Source organism: Heterodontus francisci, chromosome 5 (genome assembly GCF_036365525.1).
Source record: "Heterodontus francisci isolate sHetFra1 chromosome 5, sHetFra1.hap1, whole genome shotgun sequence".
In the NCBI taxonomy this organism is placed as follows: domain Eukaryota; kingdom Metazoa; phylum Chordata; class Chondrichthyes; order Heterodontiformes; family Heterodontidae; genus Heterodontus; species Heterodontus francisci.
The window spans coordinates 167,940,571-167,957,655 of record NC_090375.1 but is presented as its reverse complement, the minus strand read 5'-3'; the positions used below and the strand labels follow the sequence as shown (position 1 = coordinate 167,957,655).

At 42.0% G+C, this 17,085-nt stretch overlaps 1 protein-coding gene across 1 annotated transcript in view; it reads right to left on the bottom strand.

Annotated features, from left to right (window-relative positions):
* Positions 1-17,085, bottom strand: part of neto1l (neuropilin (NRP) and tolloid (TLL)-like 1, like) — a 232,419-nt gene that overhangs the window by 14,589 nt on the left and 200,745 nt on the right. The window contains exon 9 of the mRNA XM_068030977.1: positions 10,828-11,386. Coding sequence (XP_067887078.1) covers positions 10,828-11,386 — 559 coding nt within the window. The remainder of the gene's footprint in view (positions 1-10,827; positions 11,387-17,085) is intronic.

The following is a 17,085-nucleotide window of genomic DNA, read 5'->3' as shown; positions in this document are numbered from 1 at the left end:
ACCCACAGTTCTGCAAGGAGAAGGAAGACTCCTCAGAGGAGGTCACACGCTCTGAGGATACACGATCACATGACTCATGCATACCCTCCACCAGCTCAGATATACGCAACCTTGGTGAGCCTATCAAGACAGGTAGTTGGGTTGTCACATAATGGAGCACACATCACAAGTGAGCAGGAACTGGTGATTGAGACACAAGCAGCAATGGAGAGTTCCTATTGGAGAGGGCAGGACCCTCCATGCTCAGCTCTGCTTTACGGAAATGCTGAGCTTTGGGGTCAACGAAAAGGAGGACTATTCTGGAGAAGCAATAGCAAATGTATGGTATTCTGTCAGCCTTTCCAGAAGCACTGTGCATGATTGGGGAGAGAATGGAGGAGTCTGTTTTTAGCATGAGTATCATGATGTCTCAGGCAGTCATGCTGATGTCTACATCCGTGATAAGAGTGGCCTCCTGCATGTAGTGTCAGATACAGCAGGCAACAGAATGCATGTTGGTCCAGGCCAATGGCCAGCACACTTGATCTACCACCTTAAGCAGGATGGAGGAAAGGCTCACCTTGGCCATTCAGCACCTCACTGAAGTGCAGTAAAGTGCTCTTCTGCTCTCAGCCAGCAGGGACATGCAGGTGAGCCATGAGAGGGAAGTTGGAAAATGAAATGGAAGTGAGGATCTCATCAAAGAGCTTCCACTCCTGACTCCTTGTCCCCCCCCCCCCCCACCCCCACAACCAGTCAGAGTACCACATTCTGCCTCCTGTCCCGATGGCTGTGTCAGGCCCTGCACAAGCGCAGGTAAGCCAGTCTTTAGCAGGGCCCTTATGTGCTCCAAAACCCGGAAGGTGACGGTCAAGGGCATCTGAGCTGTCAGAGCATGGAAACAAGCAGCCTGGCTCTGGATCTGCTGAAGCCACAGGGTTCGCATCACATCGGAGTAATAGGAAAAGGAAGAGAAAGGATCTGTAGTTGCACAAGGGTATTCACTTGGGTATTTAACAGTGCATGATATTTCTAGTTTAGTTGAGAGATACAGCACAGAAACAGGCCCTTCGGCCCACCGAGTCTGTGCCGACCATCAACCACCCATTTATACTAATCCTACACCAATTCCATATTCCTACCACATCCCCACCTGTCCCTATATTTCCCTACCACCTACCTAAACTAGGGACAATTTATAATGGCCAATTTACCTACCAACCTGCAAGTCTTTGGCATGTGGGAGGAAACCGGAGCACCCAGAGGAAACCCACGCAGACACAGGGAGAACTTGAATTTTTCAGTTTGACGTTTATTAGCCATATACTTTGTTTCAAAGTTCCATGGTCCTGTCCTCCCCATTGTTGTCTGCTGCCTGCCAAGTGGTCTTCTGCTTCGTGAAAAATGGTGTAACAAGAATAAAAGACAAGCAATCAGTGCCAGTGAGAAGGATGGATTGTTTATTGTGGAATTGCTTTTTGCTGGGGGTTGGGGGGCAGATACAGTGGGTTCAGTACTGGTGTGCCAGATGGTTTACTGCCTCAGATTAGCTGAAACATGCTTGAATCAGTCCATCCTGGACATCCTTGGCTGCTAAACAAGCGGCTACTGCTGCCCTTGGCACATCAATCTCCTCCTCTACTTCCTGCTCCTCCTGTTGCTCCTCCTCATCCACCGAAGATGCAGAGGTGTCATCACCTTCCTCCTCCTAGAGTTCCAATCCTCACTGTTGCACAATGTTGCGCAAGCTTCCACACACCATGATCATTCTGGAAACTCTTGCTGGTGCAGACTGAAGGACGTTCCCAGATCTTTCCAAGCACTTGAATCACATCTTCAGCAACCTGATGGCTTGCTCAAAGACAATTCCTGTGCTCATGTGGCTTCAGGAGTACCTTTCCTGGGCAACATTCATAGGGCGCATCACAGATGTCATTAGCCATGTCCTTAGAGGGTAGCCCATGTCTGCAAGGAGCCATCTGCTGACTTTGCTTGGAGTTGCAAATATCTTTGGGAGGCTTGCCTGGCACAGAATGAAGGCGTTATGGCAGATCCCTGAGTAACTTGCACAGACATGCATGATGATCTTCCAGAGGTTGCCGAGCAGCTGAACCTTAATTGAATGGAATCCCTTTTGGTTGATGAATACTGCTGGGTGATCTGGTAGTGCCTGGACTGTCACATGGATGGAATCTATGACTCCCTGAACCAGTGGGAATCCAGCCAGTGCACCAAATCCATTTGGCCTCTCATTCTAACTGACTTAATCAGCGGCAAAGTACACATGAGTACCAGCCCTGAAAAACATGACATCTGTCACCTGGGAGACCCACTTGTGGGCAGCAGATTGTGAGATTCTACAAATATCTCCTACAGATCCCTAGAAGGAGCCGGAGATGAAGAAATTCAGTGCTGTGATGACCTTGATGGCCACTGATTTTTTTAAAAAAATTGTTCTTGGGATGTGAGTGTCACTGGCAAGGTGTGCCGACCTGGTCTACTTGGAAGAGGATCTTTTTCCAGGAGGCTGCAAATGTCAGAAACCACTTGACATGAAGCCCTGAGCTTCCTGAGGCACTTATGCTCAGTCATGTCCATAAACTAATCCACTGCCTGTATACCCTGCGAGCTGGAGCTCTGAGCTTGTTTCTTCTGTCCTGTGGAGCAGCAGATAGTTGAGAGGAAAGCTGCTGCTACTACTGCTGCTTTTGGTGTTGCTGGTGCTGCTCTTCCTATTCCTCATCAGAGGTCCAAGGTAGAGCTGTATAAGTAGTTCCCATGCTGCTGACAGCTGGGAAGCACTAATCAAATGCAAAATATTCCAAGATAGCAGAAATATCCTCCAAATTATTAGAAATCGCCTCCACAGCAATGAAAGCACACTTTCAGAACAAGTCATGTGAACAAAAACAAGGAAGCTGCTGTCATATCTTAGTATTTAAAGGGTTTCTTGCCCGTCAATTACTCAAACCTGTTAATCCCACCGTCGCTCGCCTTGTTCAACTTGGCAAGTGCCAGAAGCCTGGGAAACCCTGACACACAGAGTTAAAGTCAGCATCCAGGGTTAGAACTCCACTTAATTGCCATTTAACATACGTAAACATCAGATCCGTCAGTCCCACAGGGGTTTCTCTTGTGCTTACGAACAAACTCCAATTAAATGTGGACGTCAGTGGGTCCGTACAGCTCCCTGACACACTGGCAGTTTCTGGTATATTGACCTGTCTCACACACACACAAACCCATCTGCTCTGGCATCTGAAAATTCAGCCCGAGAAGTCGATGATACTTTATGAAGAATGTTCACCTGTATATTTCACATTATGGACAATCAATCCAACCATTACCTCTATGGCCATAGAATTGCACCTGCGTAGAACAGTGGGCCATGACGAACTGGGAACTGCTGGCTGCTCAGAGGGGTGCAGGCGTTTTATATATATTCAGTTCAGCCAATGTAGCAACCAAATTAGAAGTATAAGAATCAGACAGTGGAGGCCGGAAATATCCACATGGATCTTGGACAATACAAGATTTGGGTTGTTGTGGGGGATAATGTAGGTCAGGCTAGGAGGGTCTGGAGTTATTGGCATAGATTTTCTTGATGGCACGGCTGATGGCAACTAATCTAAAATGAATGCCTTTGGCTTCAATTGGAAAAGCTAGCCCAATATGTTCAGGGCAGGCAAGGCAACAATTGTCAACAATTACAATGAACTGGCAAGTGGTAGTGCTAGCTAGCACTCTTTCACAGCTTTAGGGTGAGGCATCGTTCTCCCTTGCATTTGCTAGATTTGGCAGCTAAATAGTGAGCCCAAGGATTTGGAGGAGTGACCATTAGAAACTCATGTACTTACAAAACTCTTTCTGCATATGCACTGGTTTAATAGCAAATGACAGCCAGTATTCAACCTGTTGCATGGGTGACTACAGTAGATAGGTTCCACTTTAAATAGGAAAGGAAATATAGCACGTTTCATCACCTCAAGATGTCCCAAAGTTCTTTACAGGCAATTAAACATTTTTTATAGTGTAGTCACTGTGGGGAAAGGTAACAACCAATTTGCATACAAGGTCTTACAAACAACAATGATAGACAATATTGAGGGATAAATATTGGCCAGGATATTGGGAGAACCCCCCTGCATTTGTTCAAATAATACTATGAGAGCTTTTATGTCTACCCAAGAGGACGGATGGGGTTAACATCTCACCTCAAAGACAGCACACCTCTAATATTGTAGCATTCCCTCAACACTGCACTGAAGTGTCTGCAAGGATGGTATGCTCAAATCTCCTGAGTATGCCTTGATCTTTCGACCTTCTGACTTAGAGGCAAAAGTGCCACGACTGAGCCAATAAAAAGTCTTAGACTTTCTTTCTCCTTTAATAAGGTAAAATTGTTTTATACCTTTTTCCACCAACGACTAAGCACATCTCAATAAAATTCATAGATCCCATTAGAAAATTACAGTGAGGTCTATTCCCTAGTTCAATACCTGTAGCTGTGTCCTGTAGCACTATAGTTTAAAATGCAGAATGTGAAATACAGAACCAAGTTTCAACAGAATTGGTTTATTGGGCAAATCCCCAGCTAGTTTAGCTTTGCTGATAGCTTATGTGCTAGCTGATCAAGACATAATACCATCAAAGAGTTCTACTCTACCTCATTCCCTTCTTCCCACTATAAGGAAATAAGATGCACAATAAAATAGACGCTTGTCTTAACATTTGCAAAGTTCATCAGTCATATGCCTGTATTCACCCAAGTACATAATACTTTGTGCAAAGATTTAGACAAAAGTAGATATTCATATAAATGCATGCAAAAAAAGAATGGTTTACAGTATTTGTCACACCATCATTTCATACTGTAGAAACATTGTATTGTTATTTTCCCTGATTAATAAAAATACAATTGTATGGATCTGTCAAAAAAGGCTGTAATTACAGTGAAATGCTCAGTATACAGCACAGTGTAATTTGTACCTATAGATAAAAACATTTTTGACAAATATCTGACAGTTATTTATCCTATACAACAAACAATTTGCAATAACTTTTGTCAGGAATCAAATGCTTTTATCTTGTTTTTCAGTATTCAATTTGTTGATGTTGGCCAAAGTTACATTACTGAAGTATTATCCAGCTTCGAAACAAATTTCAATTTCCCTCATCTTTTCTGACATAATCCACTGAGAAAGCAACAATATGAAAATGGGAGGCTAAAGCAGATAGGGATGCAGTTAGAAAAATACATTATTTTTAAGTTGTCAATAACTCCATTGTTCTCAATCATCCCTGAAAATATATTAAGATCCCCTCATAATCAACTGAGATCTCATGTCAGAATTGTCTTAGAATCTCAGGCGTAACAAAAAGATTCTGAAGTAAAAGATTCTAGGGTATTATGCTGCTGTAATGGGTGCTAATGAGGAACTGATGTTAATGAATTAGGAGGTTTCTTAGGCCCCAAAGGTACAATAAGCCAATTATTGCATATTGTGTATTGAAAACATAAAAAAGCTTAGTAACATAACAAAAAGAAAAAAGGAGTTAGATAGATGACTTTATCATTCCCTGGCATTACAAATTTGGGAATGCTTACAACTATTTTCCTTGAAAACAAACTTTCAGAATTTAGATAACACTTTATAAGCAAACATTTAAAGGAAGCTTACTAGATATAACTCATATTATTTTAAATCATGGTAATTGCAATAAAACAGAAAAGATAAAATGCCTGGATTCCACATTGTTCCAATGTGGACATATTATAGTTATATTTATTTTGAGTTTGTGGAGTTGCACCCCAGTGCTGAATTATATTGTTCTGCATCCTTGTTTTCCACCACTGCTGTTGATCTTCAGCCTGTATTTGTCTTAAACCACATATATAGATATTTGCACCATCCTGGATCTGACTGCAGCTTACATAAAAGGCTACACCAAGACTGGTCTTTACAACATTATTGCAAATCTACATTTGGTTCAGGAAACAGGCGATAAATAGATGTCCAAGTAACTCATGCTGGCGTATGTCCAAGGTCCACAATTTCAAAATTCTTTGATGCATGTTCAAAATCATCCAGCAGCACATTATTCTCAAGCAGTCTATATAATGAAAACAATGTAGATGTAACACAATGAGTAGGTAGGTTAAAGCCACATTGCTGCTAACACATTGTACAATTTATGGAAATGGCGTTGACTAATAGTTGACATATAGTCGGGTAAATTTTTGTCTTCACTGCCAGAAGCAAATCTCCTACCTGTTATAGGACCTGCCTGAATTTTATTCCATGGACTGAAAATCAGGCAGTTTTTATAACAGGTGGGCAATCCATTCCATCAGATTATCATTGAAAACAAAACTTTGCCCCAATGAGTCTATTAAATAAATGAGGTACAAAGTATTTTCTAAAAATAGTTATTACCTAATAAATCTAGATAATTTCATTTCATGAGATCCATATTAATAGTTCTCACAGTCAGCACAGAAATACTTCATAACATTTTGATAATTCAGCAGATTCTGCAAAGTAAAGTTATAGGACTGAGGAGCTTGATGGTGATTGTGGAACTATTAATGTTTCTAGGTCAGAGTTTGTTGTTAAAATCTGCAGAAAGTATGTTTTTAATTATTATCTAGCACACCACTCTCCACCCTCATTCCAGTGATAGTCTTGACAGTGTAACTGGACCTATCATCAAACTCTGCCAGGTAATTGGCAGCAATATACAGAGTTCCCTAGGGAACATAACAGGAACACTGCATTATTATTAACTTTAGAAATAAATAATTAGTTTTTATTTGGAAAAAAAAACATTGGTGGTGATACTATAAATTTTAATAATAACAATACCAGTTACAGTATACTGGTCCTGTAACCATAGACCCCTGTCCATTGATACAATACTTTTCATGAGCAGGTCAGATTTAGGATTGCCTTTCTTTCTCAATGCAGGAGTTAAGTTTACCATTTTATAAGACTAAATGCTAGTGATTCCAATAGACAATGAATGAGCAATAGTTCAAAAGAATAATTCTATTTCATCTTCAGAATATGCAGCCTATGCTGGAATCCTCAGAATCTCTTGCTTCTAGCTCATGCTAATGCATTATTGATGTTGAGGGAAGATTTCCTCTGCATGTTATGTATATAAAAAAATCATAAACCTATTTATTATGAACACATTTACAATTTTGTTGCACACAGTAGACAAAATATATCTTCCCATAATGCTTAAATAAACACCAGGCCTGATGTTATAGCCCTGAGTTAACAACTCTGCTAAAATAGCAGGCAAGGGAATCTCAGACAAACGCGTTTATGCATTCATACTTTAGTATCCTACAGCACAACTTCAGGGCCATAGGGAGCTACTTGATTGAATATCAGGCAAAAAACTGCACTTGAGTCAAATGTGTGTTTCAGTTTCATTCTGGACAAGTTCAGTTTATGACTGCGGTAATACAGACGAAAATCAAATTGTATACTATGGATAGGGACAGGTCCTCAAAGGAGGTTGAATAAGGGCCAACACCTCGAAAAGGGGTTATATATACAATGGAATCATAAATGAACTAGGTCACTGCCTTCTATCGAGACACATTAGGGCATTTCTGCTACATGGATTTTGAGATCCAACTTGCACATGCAGTCTAAATCTAATATAATTGGTCTCTTTATATGCCCAAGGGACAGTGAAGTTACATACCTTTATATCACCAATGAATTTTTAATTGCTTCAAATTTGAAACACCTTGTACATTTTAAGCAAATATATCTGTTTTAAATAGACAATGCAACAGTTCACAAACTGGACATGACAGGTGAAGTCTTCCATCACACAGATATAGATATATGTGTAGTTCTATATCTATATCCATCTATATTTTGCTATGTATATCTGTATATATATACACGCATAAAGATAGATCCATGTTGTAACCTGAGTCAACTTGGTAAAGTCAACATCCAATTTAGAAACTGTGGTCAACCAAAGCCCAAAAGATCTAAACATCGGGAGAAGGTATGTCCCACTTGGTAAAGGGAAAGCCTCTCGTACTTGCTGCTGTAAAGCATATATGCACATCAAGGTTAAATATTGCTTACTCTTAGCTGCTGGAGGAATTATGGAAATAATAAAAAAATGCAAAGTGGAAAGATTTTGATACCCAAGGCTATCTGACATAAAACAAACAGCAGTTTATTTTTATTAAACAGGCATACTGATTCACTCGAAGAAAGAATGCTTGGAAGTTGGAATATTTCTCTAGGCTGTTTTTCTTTTTAAATTCCTAGTGAAATATCCAAGTCACAGAACACAATAAAAATAATTTCTTTTTCATTAGATTTCACCAAACACATTGGTTCACGCCATATCTTTTCTGTTTTATGCTGTAAAAAGCTTACATTGGCTGACATCACCTACGATAGTTTCAGTCATGGCTCAGTTGGTAGCATTCTTGCCTCTGAGTCAGAAGCTTGTGGATTCAAGTACCACTCCAAAGACTTGAGCACAAAATCTAGGCTGCCACTCCAGTGTAGTATTGAAGGAATGCTGCACCATCAGAGGTGCTGTCTTTTGGATGAGATGTCAAACCAAGGGCCTGCCCTCTTGAGTGGACACAAAAGATTCCACGGCACTATTTTGAAGAAGAGCAGGGCAGATACCCCTGGTGTCCTGGCCAATATATATCCTTCAATCAGCATCACTAAAAACAAATTATCTGGTCATTTTCGCATTGCTGTTCATGTGAGCTTGCTGTGCACAAATTGGCTGCCATGTTTCCTACATTAAAAATAGTGAATACACTTCAAAAGTACTTCATCGACTGTAAAGTGCTTTGGGACATCCTGAGGTTATGAAAGGTGCTATATAAATGTAAGTCTTTCTTGAATGCGGATAACATCTCTATGTGCTACACATGTAAGTGTGTATATATGCATATATATAGCCATATTTAGTTTACATCTGGTTTCGAGTGGCTTATATATCGACAAGGTGAGCAAAGGTATGGCCAAAGTCATCACCGTTAATTTGAAAAACATTATCATCATTGGTCTTGTAGAAAAAAAATCAAAATTTGGAAAATAGCCTTTTTTCCCCTTTAAAATCATGGCAACTATTTTAACCCTTAGGTCCTTCATAAGATAGACACATTATTTTGTTTTACAAACAGCTAGGTCAAAAAGCAAGATAGCATATTCCCATCCTATTAACATATGTATTCCGCTAGACAGAATTAAAACTTACACTACAAAACTTTCTTTGGTTTTAGTAGAAGCTCTACCTCAACATCATTGAATATTTTTTGTTGCATAGTGGAACCTCTTAAGCTCACTCCTGTTGGTATTAAAGTATTCTACGGTTTGATTATTTGATTTTCTTTCAAGGGGCCTTTTTACCTCTTCCTGTCTTCAAGGTACTGAATCTTGTTAATTTATGGATTGTACAATTAATAACCACACTCTTTTACCTCTCTGAAATGGCTGTTCTGCAGCTTTGGGTCTGGACATCCAGGCTGGATTTTAAAGTCCCTCCGCCGTCGGAAACGTTGGCCGGGGGCAATGAAGATCGGTGTGGCAGAGGCCTGCCACTGACCCTGACGGTGACAGGCCCCGTGCCAATCTTGGCGGCGGCAGAGAGGCCTCATGGCAGTCACCCCGCCACTCAGCGACAGGACCCCCATTTAAATATGTAAACTAATTAACATACCTGATTTAATGAGGGTCCCATCACCTCCAAAATCGCCGCACTGATCTTCATTCAGGCAGCTCACAATGCTGCGCCTTTGAATCCCCATTCGGGGAAATATGGTGCGACACCTGTGGGGAGGGGGGTAGCAGGAATTTTTCTCTGTGTGGGAGGGGGGAGAGTGAGGTTAAAACAATGTGAATTAGTCAGGGCGGGGGGTGTGGGGAGGGGCGGTTGGTGACAGGAAGAGGTAAAGGGCAAGGTTGCCGAACTTTGGAGGGAGAAAAGGACAAATCTGAGTATTCACATTCTGGGGAGGAAAAGGGCACGAATGGCCAGAAATGCCATTGGGGTGTGTGAAAATGAATTTAACGGTAAGTTAATTTTTTTTGGTCATAGAACTGACAGCCCTTTTAATTTTAAAATCTCCATTAAGGGCTGTAAGCCCTTTAAAAATGGCACTGGCACCTGAGGACTGGCGCAAACCTCGTTTGCCTGTGGTGGCTCACCCACCCCTCCACATCATCGCGGGGGGGTGGGCGCCGCAGCCATGCAAATGAGCTGCCGCATTTGATATCGCGGTGGATCCGTGACGCGGTGCCCGTGGGGGTGGGACAAATTTTTTTTAAGACCGGCGCCACCTTCAGTGGCGGACTCCTAGAATCCAGCCCGGACAGTCAGCAGGTTACTGGAACACAGGGTGAGGAAAGGGAGAAACTATTACAGCTGAGGTCAATCCTGTCCATGTCCATCATTTACAATTGTAAACTTTCCAACAAGAGTCAATGGCTGATTATTTTTCCCTTTCTTTGCTCAGGACCGCTGAGGTCAGTTCCCCCACCTGAGGTCTAATCTACATGGGACTACACCACATTGGGGAGTTTGCTTGTCACCTAAATCATTAGGTAAAATCAATTTTTATTTGATATATATCAGAAAATTGTTTCCTCATTTTCTGATTAATATAACTACTGACAAAGCTTCTCAAGGTTCCACAGTGCATTCCTGATACATTAGTTAGAAATAAAAAAGTAATTGAGAACTGAAGCAGAAAAGAAAGAGGGCATTTGACAGTATGAGTAAATATGGAAAATGGAGTTCATGCTTATGAACAGTCTTTATTAAAAATCAATTGATACTGACCGCTGGACAGACTTATCATTTCTGGATAGCCTGTGACTTGTAGTCGGGACTTCTTCGATTTCATCAATATCACATGCATCCGCTGCGTCCTGTGAGTAACTGTGCTTCATGACTAGGATACTCCGCCTGCTTAAGGACTGAACACTGGGCTTCACTGGCTGTGGCTGTATTTCTGAGAGGATGGTGGCATCACGGGTGCTGAGGTTGCTACGGCTACCTTTAATGCTGGATATTTGGGAACCACAGTGATGGTCATGAATGCATTTAGAAGATGATCGCCTTAGTTTATGGTAATTCTCAAAGTCATCGACAATGTCACCTAGATCAGCTGCGGCCCCTTTTCCTTTAAGCGAACAGAGTTCATAGTGTGTTGGCTCAAAAACCTCCTGAAAAACTGTTTGGTCAAAGTCTGGTTTTCTTTGGATGAATTTTTTGCGCGGCTGTTTGATCTGAACTATAACAGAGATAACAATAAGAATAATCACAATGAAAGATGTGATCCCGATTATAGTCCCACTGGTGTTGGTAAGCTGGTCCAGCAGGTTAGTCTTTCTTTTCTCTGTATGACAGAAAGAAAAGTGAAATTATTACAACTTTTTATTCAGAAAACAATAATAAAAGCATGAATTAAAGCTGTAGCATCCCTTTCTTGGGCACAGCCTAAACTCATAATGATAGCAACAAAAAATGCACCAACAATTACAATCCACTTAAGATCAATTGTCGTGGCTCAATTCCACTTCAAAGTGATGAATTACCATTCAATGCACATGCTTATTAAAACAATTCACTGTGGTTAACTTTTCTAAACTTGAGTTTCAGTCCCAAGATGTGTCAAATGGATGCACATCATATTTTTAATTGAAGGAAATGACTTGTGCAGGAAATTGGAGCATTCCTGGATATTTTCTTCTGTGTGTTCGCTTTATAGACAATCGACTGCAAATTTGTTAAAACTAATATATCCAAGAAAGTATCAGACAGTATCTTTAAACATCTACGAACTGGGCTTGAATCCAGACTGATTGCAAAAGTCCTGTATCTATTATTTTGATAGGGTCATTTGTGAAAAGAACTTAAAAAGTCACCAAGCAATTTACTGGCTCCACAGCACCAAACTGCCTATAATTCTGTACTAAGGGTAATTTTACACTGACTTTACACTGGCTTTGTAGAGATACGATGCATAGCAAAAAATCACGCATAATCTGCCCACCATTTTCCATCCACTAAAATTGATGGATAGTAAATTTTGAGCACTGTGCTTGCAATTTTCCAATATGCACCAGCTGGATTTAAGACACAATTGATGATGTGGGGACTTGAGAAATTTACCCTGACTCAGAAAAGTAAAAAGATGCCATTAGGAGAAATAGAAATGGAAATCTCACACTGGTACTGTAATAAGTGTTCTTCGAAGGTTTGGATGAAGGGACATTGCTTGCATTATGTAGAGCGTTTTTGATTGTGTCTAAGTTATGCTGTATCAGACCTGAGAATGTTTAATGTTTGTACTAAGTTCAAAACGCGCAAAGTATTTCATTCACTAATATTGAGCTTTTTCACCCTGATGAATATTTATCGAAAAGTTAAATATACTCGGACTAAACTCACCTTGTCCCCTTCCCACAGCACCTTTTCATGCAATCACAGGAGGTGTAATACCTGCCCTTTTACCTCCTCTCTCCTCACCAACCAAGGCCCCAAACACTCCATCCAGGTGAAACAGTGATTTACTGGTACTTCCTTCAATTTAGAACACTGTATTCCCTGCTCACAATGTGCTTGCCTCAACATTGGGGAGACCAAACGTAGATTGGGTGACCGCTTTGCGGAACAGCCTCCACTCAATCCGAAAGCATGGCCCTGAACTTCCGGTTGCTTACCATTTCAACACACCCCCCTGCTCTCATGCCTACATTTCTTCTTTGGCCTACTGCAGTGTTCCAGTGAACATCAAAGCAAGCTTGAGGAGTAGCACCTCATCATTCGATTCAGCACTCTACAGCCTTGCGGATTCAACATTGAGTTCAACAATTTCAGAGCATGACTGGCCTTTTCATTTCAGTGAAATCAGTGATAGGGAAAGTACTGGAAAAAATTCTGAGGGACAGGATTAATCTCCATTGGAGAGGCAGGGATTAATCAGGGATAGTCAGCATGGCTTTGTCAGGGGGAGATCGTGTCTAACAAATTGGATTGATTTTTTCGAGGAGCTGACTAGATGTGTTGATGAGGGTAAAGCAGTTGTTGTAGTCTACATGGACTTCTTTAAGGCTTTTGATAAGGTTCCGCATGGGAACTTGGTTAAGAAGGTAAGAGCCCATGGGATCCAAGGCAATTTGGTAAATTGGATCCAAAATTGGCTTCGTAGAAGGAGGCAGAGGGTGATGGTCGAGGATTGTTTTTGCGAGTGGAAGCCTGTGACCAGTGGTGTACCGCAGGGATCGGTGCAGGGACCTTTGCTGCTTGTAGTGTACATTGATGATTTAGATGTCAATATAGGATGTATGATCAGTAAGTTCACAGATGTTATGAAAATTGGTGGTGTCGTAAATAGTGATGAGGAAAGCCTTAGATTACAGGACGATATAGATGGGCAGAGCAGTGGCAAATGGAATTTAATCCTGAGAAGTGTAAGGTGATGCATTTTGGGAGGATCCTAGGAAATACAGTGGGTCAGAGAGTCCTTGGTGTACTTGACAATAGATCACTGAAGGCAACAGCACAGGTAGATAAGGTGGTTAGGAAGGCATATGGGATACTTGCCTTTATTAGCCGAGGCATTGAATATAAGAACAGGGAGGTTATGATGGAGCTGTATAAAACGCTAGTTAGGCCACAGCTGGAGTATTGTGTACAGTTCTGGGCACCACACTATAGGAAGAATGTGATTGCACTGGAGAGGGTGCAGAGAAGATTCACCAGGATGTTGCCTGGGCTGGAGCATTTCAGCTATGAAGAGAGACTGGATAGGCTAAAGTTGTTTTCCTTAGAGCAGAAAAGGCTGAGGGGGACCTGATTGAGGTATACAAAATTATGAGAGGCATTGATAGGATAAATAGGAAGAAACTTTTTTCCCTTAGAGGAGGAGTCAATAGCCAGGGGCATAGATTTAAGGTAAGGGGCAGGAGCTTGAGAGAGGATGTGTGGAAAAAAATTTTCACCCAGAGGGTGATTGGAATCTGGACACACTGCCTCAATGGGTGGTAAAGGCAGGAACCCTCACAACATTTAAGAAGTATTTAGATGAGCACTTGAAATGCCATAGCATACAAAGCTACGGGCCAAGTGCTGGAAAATGGGATCAGAATAGATAGGTGCTTGATGGCCAGCACAGACACAATGGGCCAAAGGGCCTGTTCCTGTGCTATTTAACTCTATGACTCCAGGCTGTTAAAATAAGCAAGAGAGGAAATAGCTGAAGGTCTGACCATCATTTTACAGTCCTCACTGGATACAGGTGTGGTGCTGGAGGATTGGAGGACTGCTAACATTGTACCTCTGTTTAAAAAGAGAGCCAGGGATAGACCTAATAATTACAGGCCAGTCAGTCTAACCTCAGTAGTGGGCAAATTATTAGAATCTATTCGGAGAGACAGGACAAACTGTCACTTAGAAAGGCACGGATTAATCAAGGATGGTCAGCATGAATTTGTTAAGGGAAGATCTTGTTTGACCAACTTGATTAAATTTCTTTAAAAAGTCACAAGGAAGATAGATGGGGGTAGTGCAGTTGATGTGGTCCACATGGATTTGAGCAAGGCTTTTGACACGGTCCCACATGGCATACTAGTTAAAAAAATAAAATCCCATAGGATCCAGGGAAATGCAGCAAGGTGGTACAAAATTGGCTCAGTGGCAGGAAACAAAGGGTAATTGTTGAAAGCTGTTTTTGCGACTCGAGGGCTGTTTCCAGTGGCGTTCTGCAGGGCTCAGTACTGGGTTCCCTGCTTTTTGTGGTATATATTAATGATTTGGACATAAATGTGGGGGACATGATCAAGAAATTTGCAAAGGACACAAATATTGTCAGTGTGGTAGATAGCGAGGAGGATAGCTGCAGGCTGCAGGAAGATTTTGATGGTCTGGTCAGATAGGCAGAAAAGTGGCAAATGGAATTCAACTTGGAGAAATGTGAGGTGATGCATTTGGGGAGGTCAAAGAAGACAAAGGAATACACAATTAATGGGAAAATACTGAGAGGTGTAGAGGAAGTGAGGACACTTGGAGTAAATTTCCACAGATCCCTGAAGGTAGCAGGACAGGTTGATAAGGTGGTTAAGAATCTTTTATGGAATCCTATCCTTTATTAGCCGAGGTATATAATAAAAGAGCAGGGAGGTTATGCTGGAACTGTATAAATCATTGATTTGGCCACAACTTGAGTACTGCGTGTAGTTCTGGTCACCTCATCACAGAAAAGATGTAATTGCACTAGAGAGGATATAGAGGAGATTTACGAGGATGTTGCCAGGACTGGAAAAATGCAGCTATGAGGAAAGATTGAATAGGCTGGAGTTGTTCTCCTTGGAACAGAGAAGACTGAGGGGAAATTGGATTGTAATTTACAAAACTTTGAGGGGCCTGGATAGAGTGGACGTGAAGGGCCTATTTACCTTAGCAGAGCGGTCAGTGGCCGGGGGGATAGATTTAAAGTGATTGGTAGAAAGATTAGAGGCGAGATGAGGAAAAGTTATTTCACCCAGAGGGTGGTGGGGTCTGGAACTCACTGCTGCAAGGGTAGTTGAGGCAGAAACCCTCAACTCATTCAAAAGAAGTCTGGATAAGCAACTCAATTGTTGTAATCTGCAGGGTTATGGATTAACTGCTGGAAGGTGGGATTAGAATGGGTGGAATGTTTTTCAGCTGATACAGACACAATGGATCAAGTGATCTCTTTCTGTGCCGTAAACTTTCAATGATTCTAGAATTTCCTAGTTTGGATGGTCCTAAAATTCCTCAGGGCTACCAACGGTCTGCCACCATAATTTCAACATTGGCCAGCAGAACCCCTGAGAAAGATACTCTTGAGCTAATTATATTGTTTTTCTGGAGCTTCCACTCGTTTTCCAGTGAAGTTACAATAAGAGACAGACTGTAGCTCCACAGAACTTGAAAACTAATAAGCAGAATTTTCCCAGTCTGGTGAAGGTAGTTTCAGGAGTGAGCAAGGTAGGAAAGTCCTGTAAATTGGTGTGGGGTTGGCATCCCGATGTGACCCTGCCTTCTTCTGGCTTTCCTGGGGGCCACATTAAAGTGGAATATGAAACCCCCTTGGATCTGTTGGGTAAGTAATTAAGAAGTTGTTGAGGTTGTAAAGAAATCAATTATGAGATGCTTTACCCTGAATCCTGGATTTCCCAGAAAGGGAATCTATTTCCAATCTGTCAGCAACTCACCAGGGTCACTGAGACAAGTGCACAATGGGAAGAGCTTCTTCAGTGAAATTGTCAAGCTTTAAAGGCTTTGATCAATTGCACTGAAGAGCTCCAGACACGGCCAAGTTAGAGTGTGCTGCTCAAAGCACTTTTTCTCTCAGAGTGCTTTCACTGCTTGACGGGTGATCACCAATTTATTCAAACGCATTTCACCTGTCTGGCACTTTGCTTACTTTGAGCTACATTTCCCTGCTGCCAGCCTTCACCACAGCATGGGAACAGCTTATGTCGCTCCATCTTCCATCTCTGCTGAGGGTCATCATGAGCAGAGGCCACGCCAGTGCCAACGGCTCCAGCAGCAGCACAAGCTGTCTTCGCCTCAATCACATGCCCCTTCACAGGGCAGATGGCATGGACACTGAGTTTCAACTGGAAAGAGGAGAGACCCACTAAAGGGTCTACTGGCAGAGGAACAACTCTCTCGACATGTCTCAGCACCAGTGCCTCAGGCGGCCCAGGAATGCACGGCAGGTCACTGCTGACATCTGCAACCTCCTGGAACAAGAGCTCTTTCCCAGTGAAGCAGGTGGACATGCATTGCCAGTGGCTGACAAGGTGCCATCCAATGGAGGGCAACCAACCCCCACCCCAGATCTCTGCCTATTGCCAAGTTATTTGCTCTCTTCTCTTGCAAGTAGAGTAGGTAAAGCAGTGTGAGTGGTCGTAATGGCTTGTGGGGAGAGGAGTGAAGGACACCATTTGTGGAGGGTCAATGTGAGGCACGGATGCGAGAGGGCAAAAGGCTGAGGGTGAGTGTGAGTGTTGGCTGCTCAGATGCGTATGTGAGGTTCCTGGAGAGAGAGAGTGGAGCTGTAAG